The 18,977-nt window shown below is 35.4% G+C and overlaps 4 protein-coding genes across 6 annotated transcripts; 2 read left to right on the forward strand and 2 right to left on the reverse strand.

Annotated features, from left to right (window-relative positions):
* Positions 1-2,690: 2,690 nt before the first annotated feature.
* Positions 2,691-3,526, forward strand: LOC146942622 (uncharacterized). The gene has a single exon (XM_085758053.1). The coding sequence runs from the start codon at positions 2,758-2,760 to the stop codon at positions 3,397-3,399; it is 642 nt and encodes a 213-aa protein (XP_085614179.1). The 5' UTR covers positions 2,691-2,757; the 3' UTR covers positions 3,400-3,526.
* A 445-nt stretch (positions 3,527-3,971) lies between these two features.
* Positions 3,972-5,615, reverse strand: LOC146942623 (FAD-dependent oxidoreductase family protein). The gene has a single exon (XM_085756661.1). It carries the CDS (start codon positions 5,307-5,309, stop codon positions 4,134-4,136), a length of 1,176 nt encoding a protein of 391 aa, XP_085612787.1. The 5' UTR covers positions 5,310-5,615; the 3' UTR covers positions 3,972-4,133.
* A 2,190-nt stretch (positions 5,616-7,805) lies between these two features.
* On the reverse strand, positions 7,806-17,771 carry CNGC14 (cyclic nucleotide-gated channel 14). Of its 2 annotated transcripts, none has more exons than XM_085756662.1 (7): positions 16,888-17,771; positions 16,254-16,803; positions 10,439-10,651; positions 10,018-10,319; positions 9,753-9,864; positions 9,371-9,607; positions 7,806-9,069 (listed from the first exon to the last, which is right to left on the reverse strand). In XM_085756662.1, the coding sequence occupies exons 2-7, from the start codon at positions 16,764-16,766 to the stop codon at positions 8,332-8,334; spliced, it is 2,115 nt and encodes a 704-aa protein (XP_085612788.1). In that variant the 5' UTR covers positions 16,767-16,803; positions 16,888-17,771; the 3' UTR covers positions 7,806-8,331. The 2 variants fall into 2 exon arrangements, with proteins under 2 accessions (XP_085612788.1, XP_085612789.1); XM_085756663.1 differs by having other exon boundaries at positions 16,893-17,766.
* On the forward strand, positions 10,842-12,787 carry LOC146942625 (uncharacterized). 2 transcript variants are annotated; one of them, XM_085756664.1, is made up of 2 exons: positions 10,842-12,291; positions 12,522-12,787. In XM_085756664.1, the coding sequence occupies exons 1-2, from the start codon at positions 11,169-11,171 to the stop codon at positions 12,554-12,556; spliced, it is 1,158 nt and encodes a 385-aa protein (XP_085612790.1). In that variant the 5' UTR covers positions 10,842-11,168; the 3' UTR covers positions 12,557-12,787. The 2 variants fall into 2 exon arrangements, with proteins under 2 accessions (XP_085612790.1, XP_085612791.1); XM_085756665.1 differs by having other exon boundaries at positions 11,046-12,291; positions 12,531-12,787.
* Positions 17,772-18,977: the final 1,206 nt, after the last annotated feature.

An 18,977-nucleotide genomic window follows, 5' to 3' on the forward strand; every position in this document is an offset into this window, starting at 1 on the left:
ATGAAGATTATACTTAATTTTTAATTTTTTTTATTAATAGCCACTTGATTTGTTGTTCAAAAACAGAAACGATAATTCGTTGGCGAGTACCAAACTTAGATTTTCTTGCGTAGTTGTTGCTTTTATAGATGAACTCCCCCGGAAATTTTACCAAGTACCCCTACATTTATACCTTCACTCTTACAAATATTAAAATTTCCAAATTTACCCCTTTTGGCATTTGACCTCACCGGTTTTATGCAATGTTACAAAAGTGTTTGCCATCATCAAGAGACTGAAATTGGGTAAGAGTATCAATTGTTGTGGATAATTGAGAGAATAATAGTAGATCGCGAATAATAACTAGTAATATATTAATCCGCAATTGCAATCCATGTGAAATAGTCTAAATAATTGTTGAAGTGGTTGAAATAATAATACTAATAGTAATAATAATAATAATAATAATAATAATAATAATAATAATAATAATAATAATAATAATAATAATAATAATAATAATAACAACAACAACAACAACAATAATATAATATATTGAATGACTTAAACAAAAAATTGATTGAAGGGTGTTAATGGCACAAACCAACGTGGTGAGAGGGTCGAGAAATATGCAACCTCTACCTTCAATGGCGCTTATGAATATGGGTTTAATGATATTGATTAACTTCCAAACTTGCCTATGTATCAAGATTTGATGTTTTTCTCCATTACCAAGATTAGTTGAAACATGGTTGCACACTGTCAATTAGTGAATAAACCCATATTTATAACATTCCGAAAATCTTTATAAGACAATCCTGATTTACAATTGTGGAGGTGAAGTCAAATAAAGGGGTAAATTTGGAATTTCTTATGATTTATAGGGGTGAAATAATAATAATAATAATAATAATAATAATAATAATAATAATAATAATAATAATAATAATAATAATAACAATAATATAATATATTGAATGACTTAAACAAAAAATTGATTGAAGGGTGTTAATGGCACAAACCAACGTGGTGAGAGGGTCGAGAATTATGCAACCTCTACCTTCAATGGCGCTTATGAATATGGGTTTAATGATATTGATTAACTTCCAAACTTGCCTATGTATCAAGATGACAGTGTGCAACGTTATGGATTGTTTGGAAGTTAATCAATATCATAATTGTTTTTTTAAAATTTAATTTACTATATCAATTGGCTGATGTTGGCTTGTTTTCATCTCCATCTTAACTTTATCAATTAGACTTCGTCGTCAACGTTATGATCTCAATCTTCGATAGTAGATCCATGTACAAACAGAAAAAATATGTTCTTTTCAATTATGAATTAAGTTTTGTGTCAATTTTTTCTTTACTAAAAAAACATATTGTTTCGTACATCAATGGAGGGAGGGAGGGAGGGAGGGAGGGAGGGAGGGGAGAGAGAGAGAGAGAGAGAGAGAGAGAGAGAGAGAGAGAGAGAGAGAGAGAGAGAGAGAGAGAGAGAGAGAGAGAGAGAGAGAGAGAGAGAGAGAGAGAGAGAGAGAGAGAGAGAGAGAGAGAGAGAGATTCGTACATCGTTCGTTAGACATTGACAATAAATAACTCTTTTGCATGACTATCAACATGTGAGAAAGACTCGTTTTGTCGGTACCATAAGTTGAGTAACAGGCTTATGACAGCTATAACCAAATTCAACATCATCTCAATCTCACAAATGACTTTTCAACCAGTGGTTGGATTCGTTATGTTAGAGACCACACACAATTGATATTAGAGAACACCATCGAATATATATTTTTTTCCAAAGATGGATGAGTTTAAATGTTGTGGATCTTGCATTACTCTCGACCAATTGCTATATGTGCAAGAAATTTGATGGGTTTTTAGGATTAAGGTTTAGGATTGTTGATTTCCTATTAACTTTTGAATCGTTTATGTGCATCGTTAGCTTATTTTTGGCTTTCTTAGTCATTAGTATTGATCTCAAAATATGGATGAAGAATGTCTCAACACGGGAAATGATAGATACAGTGACAAAATTTATCAAGAAAATTTCAAGACAGTGTATTTGCTAAAACCTTTCTTTAATTACACACCATTACCTCCTTGATTTCCGCCAAATAACAAATTTAATTGGTTGAGACCTTTTCTTGATAAATTCTTGATAAAAACTCTAGATAAATAGCAATGCTCGTCTCAAGACATGATCCCTCTAATATACCATATTTATTTTATCATTTGAATGCAACTTAATTACTTTTCTTTAAAAAAGAAAAAGTACGGAGGAGGACGTATCAAATATGAAACAATTTTTTTTTTTTGAAACAACAAATTTTATTTAAAAATCAGTTCCCTGCTCAAGACGAACAGAGACCGGTGATTCAAAGAATACAAACTAAAGGCGCTGTATATAAGAATATTACTTTTTTTAATTTAGTTAATGTGATCGTACTTTTTTTTTCTTCAGTAAATAAGGATATAGTATTATTCCTCTAAAAATAAAAATATTCTAAACAAAAATATAAATTATATATCGTAATAATATTCAAATGATATCTTATTTTAAAGCTAAACTATATTTTAAATCTGAAATCTTAAAAAAAAAAAGATTTAGCATGTTATTAAACATTGTTTTGTATTAAAAGTAAAGATAATATTCTATTGATCCTCTTTCAAAATTAAATACGACTTACCTTGAAGTGAAAGTCTTTTTCTATATATACAACGAGTACAACACCCTCAAAATAAAAATCAAAGAAATTAATTTTCCACTTCGTGGTCATGGCACCATATGAAAGTTATAGGAATCATGAGCATCCAAGTCCCACAGATGTGTTCAAATTCAACGTCCGAATTCGTTATTACTTCGCTAACTCAAACCACATACACCATGAAATTACTTTCAAAAACCTTCCAACCATAGCATGCCAAAAATTCTTCAGCCAAGAGGGTCGACTTTACCTACTGACACATTTATCCAAGGAACCCTTAACCTTAGGTACACTTGATTACATAATAACTCAAATGACATATGCAATTCAACAATCATACAATATTGATTTTGATTATGATGGTGCTGCCTATGTTGAAACTCATTCGGATAATTCCCAACCCCGTGAGTTTTCTATGAACTTGATATTCGAGATTCAAGAATGTGATATTGGTGATGAACTGGAGATGGAACTTGTTAATGGTGAAGAAGGATATGAAGAATCCATAGAAGAATTTGGAACTTGTGCTATATGTATGGATGAGTTTGATCATGTCGATATTAATAATGATATTGGCACATCAAGGATATTCAGGATGCCTTGTAATCATGTGTTTCACCAACAATGCATTGTGAAGTGGCTACAAACTAGTCATACATGTCCCTTGTGTCGATACCCAATGCCCATTACTTTCTCTAATAGAAAGAATTGAAATTAACCTTATGAAAGATGAGAAGGGGAGAACAAGGACAGGGATTATACTATTTTATTTTACTTTTTATGATTTGTAATTTGTATTTATTTTTTAATGGATGCCATTCTTTATTACTTTGATTTGTAACTTTTTAAGAAGTCCATATGCTTAATACGATATGGATGCTATTTTTTTATTACTTTAAGATATGATTTAGTCGAGATTCTTTAATAAAAAAATTAATTTAAAATTAAATATCTAAATACATAATATATTAGATTTAAAATTTATATCTAAAAATTCAATTTATATAAAGTTCATAGAGAATGCACATCCCTTTTGAATTGAAAAAGGAGAATGTTAAAAGGTGCAGTTCTTGAATTTTATAATGAATGAATGAATTGAGCTCGTGACTTACAGTATAGATGCAAATTGCAATCATGCAAATACCCCACAAATCTGATATATAGTACTGTCAAAAGAGCAACAGCCAAAAAAACGTTGATTGGATCTACTGTAGCATGCAATTATTCATTATTTTAATAAAAGATTTTTTTTGACTCATTATTTAAATACAAGTTTAAATCCAATTTTTTTCTACAAACCAAACAAATTTATTTCACGTTAAAATTTATTGGGATCAAGCACCCAGGGGAGACGCACACAACACTACAAAAAGAAAAAAGAAAAAAGATGAATTACAAACACAGATGACAGAATACATTACATACATAAGGATAGACATTAGACACCTAAATCTTAGATGTCATTTGGAATCTTCCAATCCTAAAATGTTTCAAGTCAACCTCATTGGTTTCCCCATCCACCACAAGTTGAGTCAATATCTTACCAATAACCGGAGCCATCTTAAACCCATGACCCGAAAACCCAACACCCAAAACCACATTTTTTCCAAACTCACCACCCAAAAAATCAATCACAAAATCCTCATCTGGTGTCATTGAATACATGCAAGATTGTTTCACCACTGGCTCACTTGAATCAACAACCCCACCAAATATACCTTCAACCCATTCCTTTAACTCATTCATCATCACAACCGAACCCCACGGTCTCTTATCAGGGTCACACAACCGACCACCGTGAACCGCCGCTTTCATCAAACCAGGATACTCCAGAACGGGTGTTCCGTATACATAAACCTTACCAAAAAAGCTAGCAAAAGTTGGAAAATCGCCACCAATTACGAATTTACCTTCATGCCCTTCTTTAATCCTCCAGTAACAAACATGAGTCTCCACGGGTTTTATCGGAATTTCAACTCCGCCAATTCTTTTAACTAACTTATTTGCCCACGCTCCAACAGTTACCACACATTTTTTACCGCGAAACTTTTCACCATTCGCGGTAAAAACTACAACACCTCCGTCGTTTTTTATATCCGTCACCTTTGTGTTGTCTTTCAAAACAGCACCGTTTTTGTAAGCGAGTGTCTGAAACATGGCAGTGGCTTTTGTGGGCTTCAGTATGCCACCGTGTTCAGTGGACAAGCCCACCCAATTTTCCGGTAAGTTGAATTTGCCGGCGAATTTCTCGGCAACTTGCTGGTGGTTGAGGAGCTGGTGGGGTATTTTATGTTTCCGGCAGTTTTCGATAACGGAAAGGACGACTGGGTCGTTGAATGGGCCCATGTCAAGGTGCTGGGCTTTGAAATAAACGTCGTAGCCCACTTGGGCCTGAGCTTCTTTCCAAAGTTTGTATGATTCCATCACCAAAGGGTAGTAATGGTTTTGAATATAGGTAGCACGAATGGTGCGGGATTCACCGTGGGAAGAGCCACGGTGGTGGAGAAAGTCAAATTGTTCAAGCAAGAGTGTTTTGAGACCCCTTTTGGCAGCTTGGTAAGCGGTGGAACTTCCCATGACGCCGGCTCCGACGATAATCACATCAAACTGAGAATCCTCCATGGATAGGATCAAGTTTTTCACAAGGGAAAAGGATTGAGCTGGGAGTTGAGTGTTGGTGATGCTGATGCAGTGTGTGTTGGCATTTGTTTGTTGTATGTCAATATATAGAAAGCGTGGAATCCCTTTTGCTGCGCATGGTACTACACGACATATATTTGCTGTTTTTTTGTGCGTAATTTATAACTAGTGGAAGCCATGCATGTGGGCAATTATTTTCACGTTACAGAAAATATGACAATTTGGAGTAATGAATAATAATGACGGCTCTAACTCCAATATGGACACTAAATACTATGGAAGTCTGAAGTCTTACGTATTCACGCAGAAAACTAGCTTTTGATAGATGAAAAGCAAACTCATCAAACTATATGTAACAAAGCCGAGTAGCTATTGAAGATGTATTGGAGTATCCTATTTTTGATTTTTTTTCCCCATGTGAATAGGTATTTTTGCGTGCAACAACGGAGATTAACCTCTCGATTTAGGTAGTTCTGCAATAGATGACACAATTTTTACTCAAGGGATTTAACATATGCATTTTCACGACTGAATTTGGACTTTGAGTTAAGTTGAAAGAGAGTTTAGGATTGTATCGGAGGTAAGGCTCTTAAACAATCATTATATTGTTGTTGAACATGTTGTTGAACTTCGTCTTATGAGATAGTTTAGGGTTGTATCTGAGGTAAGGCGATCGTCCTAGGCCTAAAAAAAATAAGTGTGAAATTTGGGCCCCAACAAAAAAAAATGGGGTTCATTAAACTCTTAAAAAATTACTTAATTCTAATGGAATGTGTGGTTGTTAGTAATAGACTTAGTTCTTTGTTGACCAATTTATAATTTATTGTGATGTTATAAAGGGAGTTCAAATTCCTAGCCTTCCATTATCCCAAACTCCTCGGTCAAAATCACTATGAAAATTTAATTCAAATTGTAGGCTCGCCCTAAGCCACCAAATTTTCAGAAACGGCCTTGTGATATCTATACACACATCATTATAATTAAAATAAAATATGAATATCATTTATAAAAAGATATCCTTATTTACTTATAAAGACTAGAATGAGTTTTTTTACATGTGAGGGACTAATTTTTTTTTTTTTAGAGGATATGCGAGGGACTAACTTGATCACTTTCATTTTTTCGGTATAATCCACGTAATCGTTTAAGAAACTATTCAATTCAATTATCAATTTTTTGGTTCAGAAGCTGATTAATGTGTCCCTTTTATTTTTATAATAACTGGCCGATTAAAGTTGTATTATTTTTTCAGAGACTAATATGTCCGTATGCCAAATGAGGTACTATTACTAACAGCTAGCTGTTTTCAATATTGGTGAGAGGGATATGATATCATAGGGCCCATTATTTATACCTCTTGCAATGCTCTTTGTCTTGATGAGAAGGTTTGTGGGGAGAGAGTAACATGGTTTTCATGTGCCAAACGAAAGGTAAAGTCACCATCAACTTAATTTAAAGACTATGACCTTTGCTTGGGTTACACTTCTTAGCGCATGCATATATTGGTAAAGAACAGAAAGATTGCTGGCCTTTTCTATCTCTTTCATTTTTTTCTCATTCGTAGAACATGAAGAATCTATGCAAGGAAGGTGACATCCACTTAACTAGTTCCTCTCATAGAAATAGTTAATGAATAGTGATTCGCATCTGATTTTGATGATTCGAGATCCAAATATGAATCATATAAAAAAAATGGTGGGATGAAAATAGCAAAGAACATAGGAGTATATACCAAAATCAGTACAAAAAATGAGAATAAACGAATGAAACGGAGTAGTTAAATCATAAAATTCAGAAAACTAGCGGTGAGGGGCTTGAGTAATATGCATGCATCGAAAGTTCGAATCTCACTGTCTTCATTACACAAAAAATATCGCAGACTGAAAGTATATTCTAACTAGGGTATTATGATTCATTTGCGGTGATATTATATTTTATCCACAACGTTATCATTGTTTGCCATTAAGAAAAACACATCTACACATGAAGACAAAAGACAAATATTCAGGACATGGCCGTATACGAGTACTAGTACTAATTAGTTTTGGAAGATCATTATCTAAGACCAACACATTAGCCTTGTCAAAAAAAAAAAAAAAAGACCAACACATTAGATGTCGATGGTTTAGGCAGGACCACACAGGAAGCCAAGACAATACCAACACAGTACACACACTAGTCATGACACGTAGGTTAAGAAATTGAGAAGCAAAAACTACTAGCTAAAAAAAGAGAAGAGCAAAATATCTACTAAACCATTTTCTATTTTTTTATTGAAATAAATTTCTTATGACTAAATTTTATTGAATCAAGTTAAAATTAACTTTATATACATGTCACAGATTCTCGTAAAAAAATATGTCACAAATTATTCTAGGTGTGCTTATATTAATTAACATATTTATATGAACAGATATGTTTCAATAAACTATAACCAACCAGTGAAAGGAGAAAAAAAACACTATAACAAACCCTTAATTGTACGAAGTGATTTTACACATTGGAACAATTATTATTTTCAAAATACAAATAAGGATTTAAATAACATTGCCTAAAAAAAAAAGGATTCAAAATAATATTAGCATTTGCCAAAAGATAATGGAATACCAGCTATGCTAACATACAATGTCTCAAGACAGGAACATTAAGTATAAATATGCTAACAATAGTGCAGTGTAATATACAAGTGGTATGGTATGTGAAGAAATTCTAATATACAAGAGGACAAATGATTCTGTGAAGGAGATTTACAAGCTGACCACGTGAACAAAAGCAACTGGTTGCAAGAAGCCTTCAACTAGGTTAACTGTGATGGAAATCATTACTCAAAAAAGACAACCTGAAAGCTTTTCCGCCAACAAACAACTGATGCACACATATTATAGATATAGATAACAGACCGTTCTCATTCAAAAGAAGAATGATACTTTTGACTCATGAAGATTATATCAAACTCTAGGTGTTGGCCCTTGTATTGAGCTTACTTAACATTGCAGTATTGAGCTTAATCATCTTCAGGCTCTACCGAGAAATCTGGCTCTTCAGGCTTTTGCAACTTGGGCATCTCTGCATCCTTGATCTTCTGAACCCCTTTCCTTGTGTTTGCAGCAAATCTTGAAGCCAATATAGTGACACCTAGATTCTGTTTTACTTGTGTGGTGTTTGAATTCAACAAACTGCGGTGCTCTTCTTCCTCATGTTCCTCCATTTGATATATTGCTTGTTCATCAATGAAGGACTTGTATTCCCTCAAGCTAAGACTACTTGCCAATGCTCTCTTCTTGAACCGGCGCCAAGCAACCTGAATGAAACAAGCAGCCCACGTCCTCCAATGGTAAGAGTAGAAACGGAATGTATGCTGTAACTTCTTGCTGTGGAGACGTCGAAACTGATTTGCGACAAATTTAAGATCTTCTGCTCTAAGTTCAAAGGCTTCAACTTCAACAAGAGCTTTAACTGTTCTTGTAGAAGAAGGCAAGTTGAGAGTAGATTTTGGAAGCAATGCCCAAGCAAGTAACTCTTCTCCGCAGAAATCACCAGGCTTTAAGGTAATAGAGTTAAAGAAACCAGTTCTGCCCCCATTTGTGGTTGAGCTTTCAAGTCTCCCTCTGATGATAAAAAGCATCTCGGTAACTGGATCTCCTTCTCTGACAATGTATGTGCCTTGAGTACTCAAGGATGATACCAATCGCTCGCATATTGCATCAAGTAGTTGATCATCCATTTGTGAGAAAAAGGGAACCTGTAATTGGTAGAGAAAGTCATGACATGGTGTGTGTCATAAACTTCAATAAACTATTATAGTTCAAATGCAAGGAAACTATTATAACAACTATTCTATCAAAGTCATGTTTGGATAAACAACTTAATTAATCGCTTATAGCATAAGAAACTGTTTTGAACTATAAGTTGTTTTCGTGAGTTATGTTTGAGAACTTATGGACATGACATAAGTTGTTTCATAAGCTCTCCGAAACAAGTCGTAAGTAGCTGAGAAAATGACAAATCAACTGAACAAAGATTAATTGTTGGGAGGAACATACACGTCGAACAAGGTCTAAGCAAAGGTGGCGTTGGATATCTCTACGAAGGTCTGTAGGGAGGCCTCTCAGGATTGTTTCTTCATCAACACCTCGAGTTGCAAGCCACTTGTACTGAACAAATCTTCGGACGCGCTCTCTCAGAAATTGTGGGAGTTGCCGATGTTTCATCCATTCTTCCGTGTCACGTCGCTTGAGCCTCCACTCTTCAAGCCTCACAGTAATAGATTGCAAATAGGTCTGCGTTGAGTTGAGCATGCTTATATACACATAACATTTCAATAAGATTGAAACATCTCAATATCTATAGCCTACATGGAAGCTTGTTCTTGACAAGACCATTGATAAACAATGCACATTTTGAAAATTTGAAAATTCAAATTACCTGCATGTTGCCGATTAAGTGGGCAAACAAAACCAGACCTAAGATAGCTATGAGTATTGCAAATGCAGTTTCCCACACAAATGTGCTTGTAGTCAAACTCTGGCCATAAGAACTGAAAATACACAAAGGAAGAGATTAGTAAAATGTGAATGTGAATAAATAAACAAATGTGATGTACAACTAACTTTCATGTCAAGTATTCATCTCTAAAGAAAGATAATTGAGAAAGAAAAAAAACAAGGGATAACAAATCCTAAAATCAAACCTCAAGTTCTGCAAGCCCCACCACAAACAATAGAGGTACTTCTCTATAAACATAGAGGAGAGAACATTATTTTGCACAGCATTTCCAAAAATTCCATAGTTGAAAACTTTGCTGCTTTCAGGATTGCAGTTACCAAACACAGAAGTAGTATTCGCCCACTTCACGCGATCACCATCATTTATAGTACTGCAATCCAAGTAGTTAAGAATACATTTCACAGGTAAGTTTTCATTTCTGCATTCAGATTTCCAGCAAGTAGCATGCCTTTCAATTGACAACAAATACCACGATGCCCCTAAGACCTACAAGTATAGGATTTTTTTTCTAACATTGTAAATAAAATATCTAGGAATGCTGAGAGATGAGAACTAGCTTTAAATTATAAAAAAGGAAACTTGTGATTGAAGAAAACTCAACATACATGACTTGCTAACATGTAAAGTAAAAGATTGTAAGCAGCTCCGGCCCAAGCCGTCTTTGTGACAACACCAGTAGCTTTAACTATCTGAGAACTTAATGGAAAAATCATATACAATCTGGGGACATATTGAAGCAGGACAATCAGTACAAGAGCATTGTTGGTATGATCATCATGGGAGCTTCTAATTGCTGGCATAATAAACCAAATCACAATCTGCCAACAAAGAAAAGCAAGCATTAACAATACTATTAGACTATGTAAATATAGAAAGAATATTATTAGAGATTATTGTAAATAATTACTCATTAGTTTGTTGAGAATTATTAGGGATATTCATTAGTTGTTGAGAATCATCAGAGACACACATGATGTATATATATAGCACTGATATCAATGAAAAGGCACGGCCAATATTTATCCCTCTGTCATGCCTCTCCTTCTATCATGGAATCAGTAAGCTTAGGTACCGATCTCTAAACCCTAGCGCCGTCCTCCCTCCTTAAACATAACTTCTACATCCTTTTTAATTTGTCTGATTTTATTCTTTTTTAATCGAAATCCCTTTTCTGTTATCTACCTCGCGATTACAATTTTGAAACATTAGGTGGCTGATTGCATCTTTGTTTCATATCCCAATTTTCTGTTACGCGGCTGATTCCCTTAGGTGTCCCTCTTTGAAACATTGTTTTGTCCTTTTGCCTTGATTAAATCACACCTCTTCTCTTCTCCAATGGCTGATGACAGTAGCAACAACAATTCTCCCACCAACTCCAGCAACCGTAATTCAACTGTCCAATCTCAAAATCCCACACCTACTCCTATTCATCCTGCCTTAACAGTGCCTAATATCACAAACTTCATCAAAATCACACTCAGTATTGAAAAAGACACTGATCCTGAACTCTGGCTTCGCCTCGATGCCGTAGTGTTACAATGGATATACGGCACGATATCTAATGACCTTCTCAATACCATCATTGAACATGATTCAACAGCGCAACTTGCTTGGAATAGGCTGTTTGACATCTTCTATGACAACAAAAATTCTAGGGCTCTTTACCTTGAACAAGAGTTTTCACGCACTCATATGGAACAATTCTCTGATGCATCCTCCTACTGTCAGCATCTCAAATCCCTCTCCGACCAACTCTCTAATGTTGGGGCTCCTGTTTCAAATGAACGTTTGGTTCTCCAACTTATCTCAGGACTGACTGATGCCTACTCTACTGTTGGCTCACAAATTCGTCACAGCGACACTCTTCCACCATTTTACAAAGCACGCTCCATGATCATCTTAGAAGAAACAGCCAGAGCAAAAAAGGCAGCCATCACAGCTGACAACGTTGGCCTTATCGCCTCACATACTGATGCCCCAGCTGCCACCTCTTTCAACCGTACTAACCGTGGCGGAGGTAACAGCAATCGTGGGAGAGGAGGCAGTGGTCGCGGCCACCGTGGAAGAGGACGAAACAGTGGACGGGGTGGTGGTCGCTCTCAACAACCACCATGGACTTTACCATTGTACCAACATCAACAACAACAGTGGGCTTATCCACCATATCATAACCAAAATCAACAGTGGAATTTTCCACCATGGCAGCAACCTTGGTCTACTCCTCCGTGTCCGTACCCTACAACAGGAAACTCAAACAAGCAAGCTGGTATTCTTGGTCAAAAGCCAACTCATCAGGCTCATGTAGCAAGCACTGCACCGTACCAGGCCAGTCACCAGGGATCCTCTTCGTATGCTCCAACGGACATTCAAGCTGCTATGCATACCTTCTCTATTTCTCCTCCAGATGATCAATGGTATATGGACACCGGGGCTACATCGCATATGACGGCGAACGGAGGTAATCTTATGTCTTATTTCAATACGAGTAACAATATTACTGTTGGTAGTGGTCATAATATTCCAGTTATCGGTTATGGACATGCATTATTACCTACCTCTCCATACTCTTTCAATTTACAAAATGTTTTACATGCCCCTAAATTGATAAAAAATCTTGTCTCTGTTAGAAAATTTACCATTGACAATGATGTTTCCGTTGAATTTGACCCCTTTGGTTTCTCTGTGAAGGATTTTCAGACAGGAACGCCTTTAATGAGATGTAACAGTTCCGGCGACCTCTACCCACTTACCACCGGACCTTACACTTCAGCCCATCCACCATCTACCTTTGCTGCATTATCTAATGAAGTATGGCACAACCGTTTAGGACACCCTGGAGCACAAGTTTTAGATTCTCTACACCGAAACAATTTTCTTACATGTAATAAGTTTCGGAACAATTTCTTTTGTCATTCTTGTCCACTTGGGAAACAAATAAAATTGCCTTTTTCTAATTCTTTGTCTCATACTTTAATGCCTTTTGATATTGTGCATAGCGATGTTTGGACATCCCCTGTTCTTAGTTCAGGAGGACATCGTTATTATGTATTATTTTTAGATGATCTCACGGATTTTCTGTGGACTTTTCCAGTAGAAAATAAATCTCAAGTTCATTCTATGTTTCTCCAATTTCACGCTCACATTAAAACTCAATTCGAACGTGAAATCAAATGTTTTCAATGTGATAATGGGAAAGAATATGACAATGCTATCTTTAAAAAATTCTGTGAAATAAATGGCATGTCATTTAGGTTTTCATGTCCTCATACTTCCCCTCAAAATGGAAAAGCCGAAAGAAAAATTCGTACTATAAATAACATCGTCCGCACCCTTTTAGCCCATGCCTCTATCCCACCATCCTTTTGGCACCATGCCTTGCAAATGGCCACATACTTACATAACATCCTCCCAACCAAAAAGCTTGCCCTTAATTCACCCACTACGATACTCTACCAAAAAGATCCTTCTTATTCACATCTTCGAGTCTTCGGGTGTCTATGCTATCCTCTAATTCCCTCAACCTCTAGAAATAAATTACAACCTCGATCAACTCCATGCGTATTCTTAGGCTATCCACCTAATCATAGAGGATATAAGTGTTACGAGTTGTCAAGTCGTAAAATATTTATTTCTAGGCATGTCATATTTGAAGAAAATACGTTTCCTTTTTCTACCTTAAATGCTCCTAAAACGGTTGACTATATTTTCTTAGATAATGACTCCACACCTTTCCTTCCTTCCTACTCCTACGACACCCCTACACCAAACGCTCCAACCCCAACCATTCTTAAATCTACCACCTCAACCTCAAACCCGGCATCATCTTCGCCCCTTCCCAGCCAACCCTCCCCATCGATCTCTTCCTCCACACCTATATCTTCTTCCCCCTCAACTCAAGACCAACAACACACCTCGACTACTACATCGACACCTACTCATTCGCCTTCACCAATATTACCACAACACTCACCTCAGATGACTACCCGAGCCCAACATGGTATCGTTAAACCCCGCAAGCTTTTTAACCTACATACCTCCTCTCAAAATTCAATATCTCCCTTACCTACAAACCCAATAGATGCATTACATGACCCAAATTGGAAAATGGCCATGAAAGACGAATATGATGCTCTTATTGTAAATAAGACGTGGGACTTAGTTCCTCGTCCGTCTAATGCTAATGTTATTCGAAGTTTGTGGATTTTCAGGCATAAAAAGAATTCAGATGGATCATTCGAACGATACAAAGCTCGTCTTGTAGGTAATGGAGCAAACCAACAAACAGGTGTTGATTGTGGTGAAACCTTCAGCCCCGTAGTTAAACCGGCTACAATTCGCACAGTACTAAGTGTTGCCGTGTCAAAATCATGGTGCCTTCATCAATTAGATGTCAAAAATGCCTTCTTGCACGGCAATCTTGATGAAACTGTGTATATGCACCAACCTCCAGGCTTCCGTCATCCTAAATTTCCGGACCACGTGTGTTTGCTCAAAAAATCTCTCTATAGACTTAAACAAGCACTGCGCGCCTGGTATCAGCGGTTCACTGATTATGTCGCTACGATGGGATTCTCTCACAGCATTTCTGATCACTCATTATTTATTTATCAAAATGGCAATGACATGGCCTACATTCTTCTCTATGTAGATGACATTATCCTCACAGCTTCATCCGACTCTCTTCGTGAGAATATCATGTCCAAGCTGAGTTCTGAATTTGCAATGAAGGATCTTGGTCCTTTGAGTTATTTTTTAGGCATCTCTGTTACTCGTCATTCCGGAGGTATTTTTCTCTCTCAGAAGAAATATGCGGAAGAAATTATTGAACGTGCAGGAATGTCCTCATGTAAGCCATCCCCAACACCGGTGGATACCAAATCCAAACTAAGTGGATCTTCGGGCAATCCTTATTGTGATCCAACAGAATATCGTAGTCTTGCAGGTGCATTACAATACTTGACATTTACAAGACCAGATATCTCATATGCAGTTCAGCAAGTGTGTCTCTTTATGCATGATCCAAAAACACAACACATGTCTGCCTTAAAACGGATCATTCGTTACATTCATGGTACTGTTGAATTCGGCCTCCACTTGTATCCTTCATCCATCGACAAGCTCATATCTTATACAGACGCTGATTGGGCTGGATGTCCAGACACAAGGAGATCTACCTCTGGGTACTGTGTATATCTTGGTGACAATTTGATCTCTTGGTCCGCAAAACGTCAACATACCTTGTCTCGATCGAGTGCAGAGGCCGAATACCGAGGAGTGGCTAATGTAGTGTCTGAATCATGCTGGATACGAAATCTACTTTTAGAACTACATTGCCCTGTTACAAAAGCAACTTTGGTTTATTGTGATAACATCAGCGCCGTGTACCTATCCGACAATCCAGTTCAACATCAACGCACCAAACACATCGAAATGGATATACACTTTGTGCGGGAAAAAGTTTCTCGCGGTCAGGTGCGCGTATTACATGTTCCCTCTCGTTATCAAATTGCTGATATCTTCACAAAGGGGCTTCCGCTACAACTGTTTGATGATTTTAGGGATAGTCTCAACATTCGTCCACCTCTAGTTTCGACTACGGGGGTGTATTAGACTATGTAAATATAGAAAGAATATTATTAGAGATTATTGTAAATAATTACTCATTAGTTTGTTGAGAATTATTAGGGATATTCATTAGTTGTTGAGAATCATCAGAGACACACATGATGTATATATATAGCACTGATATCAATGAAAAGGCACGGCCAATATTTATCCCTCTTTCATGCCTCTCCTTCTATCAAATACCATATAACATCTCTTTAAGGGACAAAATATAAAGACAATACAAAACCAAGCAAATAGGCTCAAAAAATGTGTATGAATTGCTTGTTGCATAAAGCTCTAGCCTAGTGGTCACTCGCATTCAGGTTTATCCGCATTTGTATTGTGTTTAGTGTGTCTATTTTATGTCATTCATTGTATAATATTCGTTTCAATTTAAAATAAGATAAGATTGTGTTTAGTGTGTCTATTTTATGGTCACTTCCATTTCTAACTATTCCATTCATTTGTTTTTGATTTATAATTTGTAGCCACTGACTGATAACATAAGATTTGTTAAAAAAATATTACTACAAAATCTTGTATTATATATTGGTTATTGTCTCAAAAAAAAAAAGGGAATAGATAAGTTACGTAACATTGGCATTCTATTAATACCTTTAATTAGAACAAGAAAAAAAAATCTATTTCATCATAAAATTTACTCAGAGGGTATTAAAACTACTAAAACTTAAACTGTTTCATAATTCATGCCACTGTGAAGTTGTCTCTAAGCATAAACAAAATATTGATAGTTTTAAATTTCCTATATGTAAATAATATCAATAACAGTATCTTCAGTTGCTGATCTAGTACCTGGGGAAGTGGCAGTGCAGCAAAAAGATCTAGGAAAAACTCCGATCTCAAATACCGTCTCGCAATCAACCTAGGATCCATGACAAGTTCACCCCTTCCGAAAATCCTTGAACTTGGTGACACAAAGGCTGTCCTAAACTTTATGACCATGTTCAGCAGATAGAAAACATCAGCAAATGTCCGAAAACATGTGACAACAATTCCTAAATTCAAATCAGTAACCATGCATGATGAATTCTTATTAGTTGATATTGCCACAGATGGTAGATAGAAAAACAATGGATCAACAAATAGTGATAGTATGCAAGAACATAGGAAAGCCCTTTTCCATTCCAGAAAGATATCACTTCCTGGATCAAGAATTCTCTTCTTCCATGGTTCATGATTTTCTTGGAAAACCTTAAACTTTTCAAAAGTTGGAAATTTGATATTCATTCCATTCTTATCAGTATCAACAATGCTACTAATTTTGCCTTCCGGATTAAGAATTTTCTGAATCTTGTAAACTGACATTGGTTTCTCAAGATTATGCTTTCAATCAATGGAGAACCTGTAAGTTTTTAAAACAACTAATCAAATCAGTGCAAAGTTGCATTGACAATTGAAAGGGAAAAGAGAGAGAGTGAGAAATAACCTGACTAGTTTCTCATTTTTGAGCTCCATTAATTCTTAAGAAGAACTATTGTTGAGAAATCACACATAATGGAGAAAACTAAAGCAAACTCTATGGAGTCAACTGTTTCCTTTTCAATAGTACATTATTTGTTGGATCAACAAAACGTGTTATGAACTTCTTCCAATGAAGCTAAAGTAAGGTTATTGAAGAAAAGGAAAAAAGAAACACTGAAATTAAGATGCGGCTTTTGAGGATTTGGACAACATGGTTTTGTTTGACTTGCAAAGTTGAAAGAGTAATAACCAACAAAACGGACTCCCACTAACATAGCTCAAATAGTCAGCTATGTGTATATATTATAATGCACATTGAATTCAAGATATATACAATACATTACAATAGTATTCAGCAACGTGCATACCATCATAAACTGCTTATTTAAATACATACATATATAGCTGGAAAAACATATCCATCCTTAGATTGTTTCACTTATTTTCTTCTAGAAATATTTTCATTGAAGTAAGTAGTTCTTACAACGCAGTTTGTGCGATTCTCATGTTAGATTAGAACATGCGGAAAACAAAGTTGAATTTGGTGTTTTATATTTTAATCTTTTATCTAAATATATATTTTACGAAGAACATAACCATTAGAATAACACTCAACTTTATTCTAAATATTTACTGGTAAATATTAGAGAATAAGGAGGAAGACAATAATGCAGTTACGTAGCTTCTGATCACCAGAGTCTGAAGTTACAGCTTCTGATCATCAGAGTCTGAAGTCACAGCTTCTGATCACTAGAGTCTGAAGTTACAGTTACAGCTTCTGATCACTAGAGTCTGAAGTTAACTAGTTTTACAATTGAGTTTGTACTTGGATTAACTTGTTCATAGGATGATTGTACTTTACTTTCTTCCTATAAATACCTCTTGTAAACTCTTTCACATTCATGAGAAATGAGAATATTCATTTTACACATTTCATAACAGTAAAAAAAAGGTCATTCAAACCAAATATAAAATAAAAACTAAACAGTAAAATCAATTAGTTTAAAAAAAATGAGAACATTTCTATTTTTCTTTTTTAATGAAGTTTAATGGTTACTTTAGAAGAAGAAAAACAAGCAGTCCGTGTAAAATGTGACCTGCACAAAAGGAGGACGTTGACGGATCATATAATTATAAACAACCATTTCATAATAATTGAGAAAATATGAGCCAGTAATTGCATTTGAATCAACAATTGACACAATGACATGCATATGATTGCATATACTTTTTTTTTTGTTAAAGATTGATATACTCCCTCCGTTTTAAAATGAGTGTCGTTTTAGGTGTGTACACACATATTAAGAAATGCAATGATTAAAAGAAAGAGAATGGTTAGTTTACCAAATTATCCTTATTAACTATTGGTTATTTTTAAAAGTAATACTTTGGAAGTAGTGTGCAGAGTATTAATTGGAGGGTACAATTGAAAAGAAAAAGTTATTATTGCATTGGAAACTGAAAGTGACATTCATTTTGAAACAAATTTTTTTGGCTAAAGCGACACTCATTTTGAAACGGAGGGAGTAACAAACAAGTGTACACCTTTGTCAAAAAAAAAACAAGTGTACACCTGTCAAAATTTTAGGTGGTTTAACATGCAAAGAGAAGATGTAAATTTGATAGTAATGAGAGTAGATTTAATCGACGATAGAAAGAACTAAAAAACTAGTATAAGAAATTATTAAGCTGGATTAAAACATAATTTATGATAGAACAGTATAGTACAATTTGATCATGAGACAAGACTTGATTATTGTTGCGGTTAGTAAATGCTCTTTATCTAAAAAATTCTCGTGTTTTTTTATGAACATGAGACCATCATTATGCCCCTACTTAAGACGGCACTAATTTCTCCTCCGGATTAAAACATCAAAAGGTGATAAAACAAGGATTCAAAATGAAAACAATTGATAAATTTTATTAAAAAAAAATTACATTTTGTTGTTTCAATATACAATTTACACTAGCAAAGGCCCCTATCATTTCCCATAAAATAATGATACATGCTTATCAAAACAAAATAACGATATGGGTCCAGAAACTCCTCCACTC

This window comes from Medicago sativa, chromosome 3 (assembly GCF_051527215.1).
Source record: "Medicago sativa cultivar Bolivia chromosome 3, Bolivia_mono, whole genome shotgun sequence".
In the NCBI taxonomy this organism is placed as follows: domain Eukaryota; kingdom Viridiplantae; phylum Streptophyta; class Magnoliopsida; order Fabales; family Fabaceae; genus Medicago; species Medicago sativa.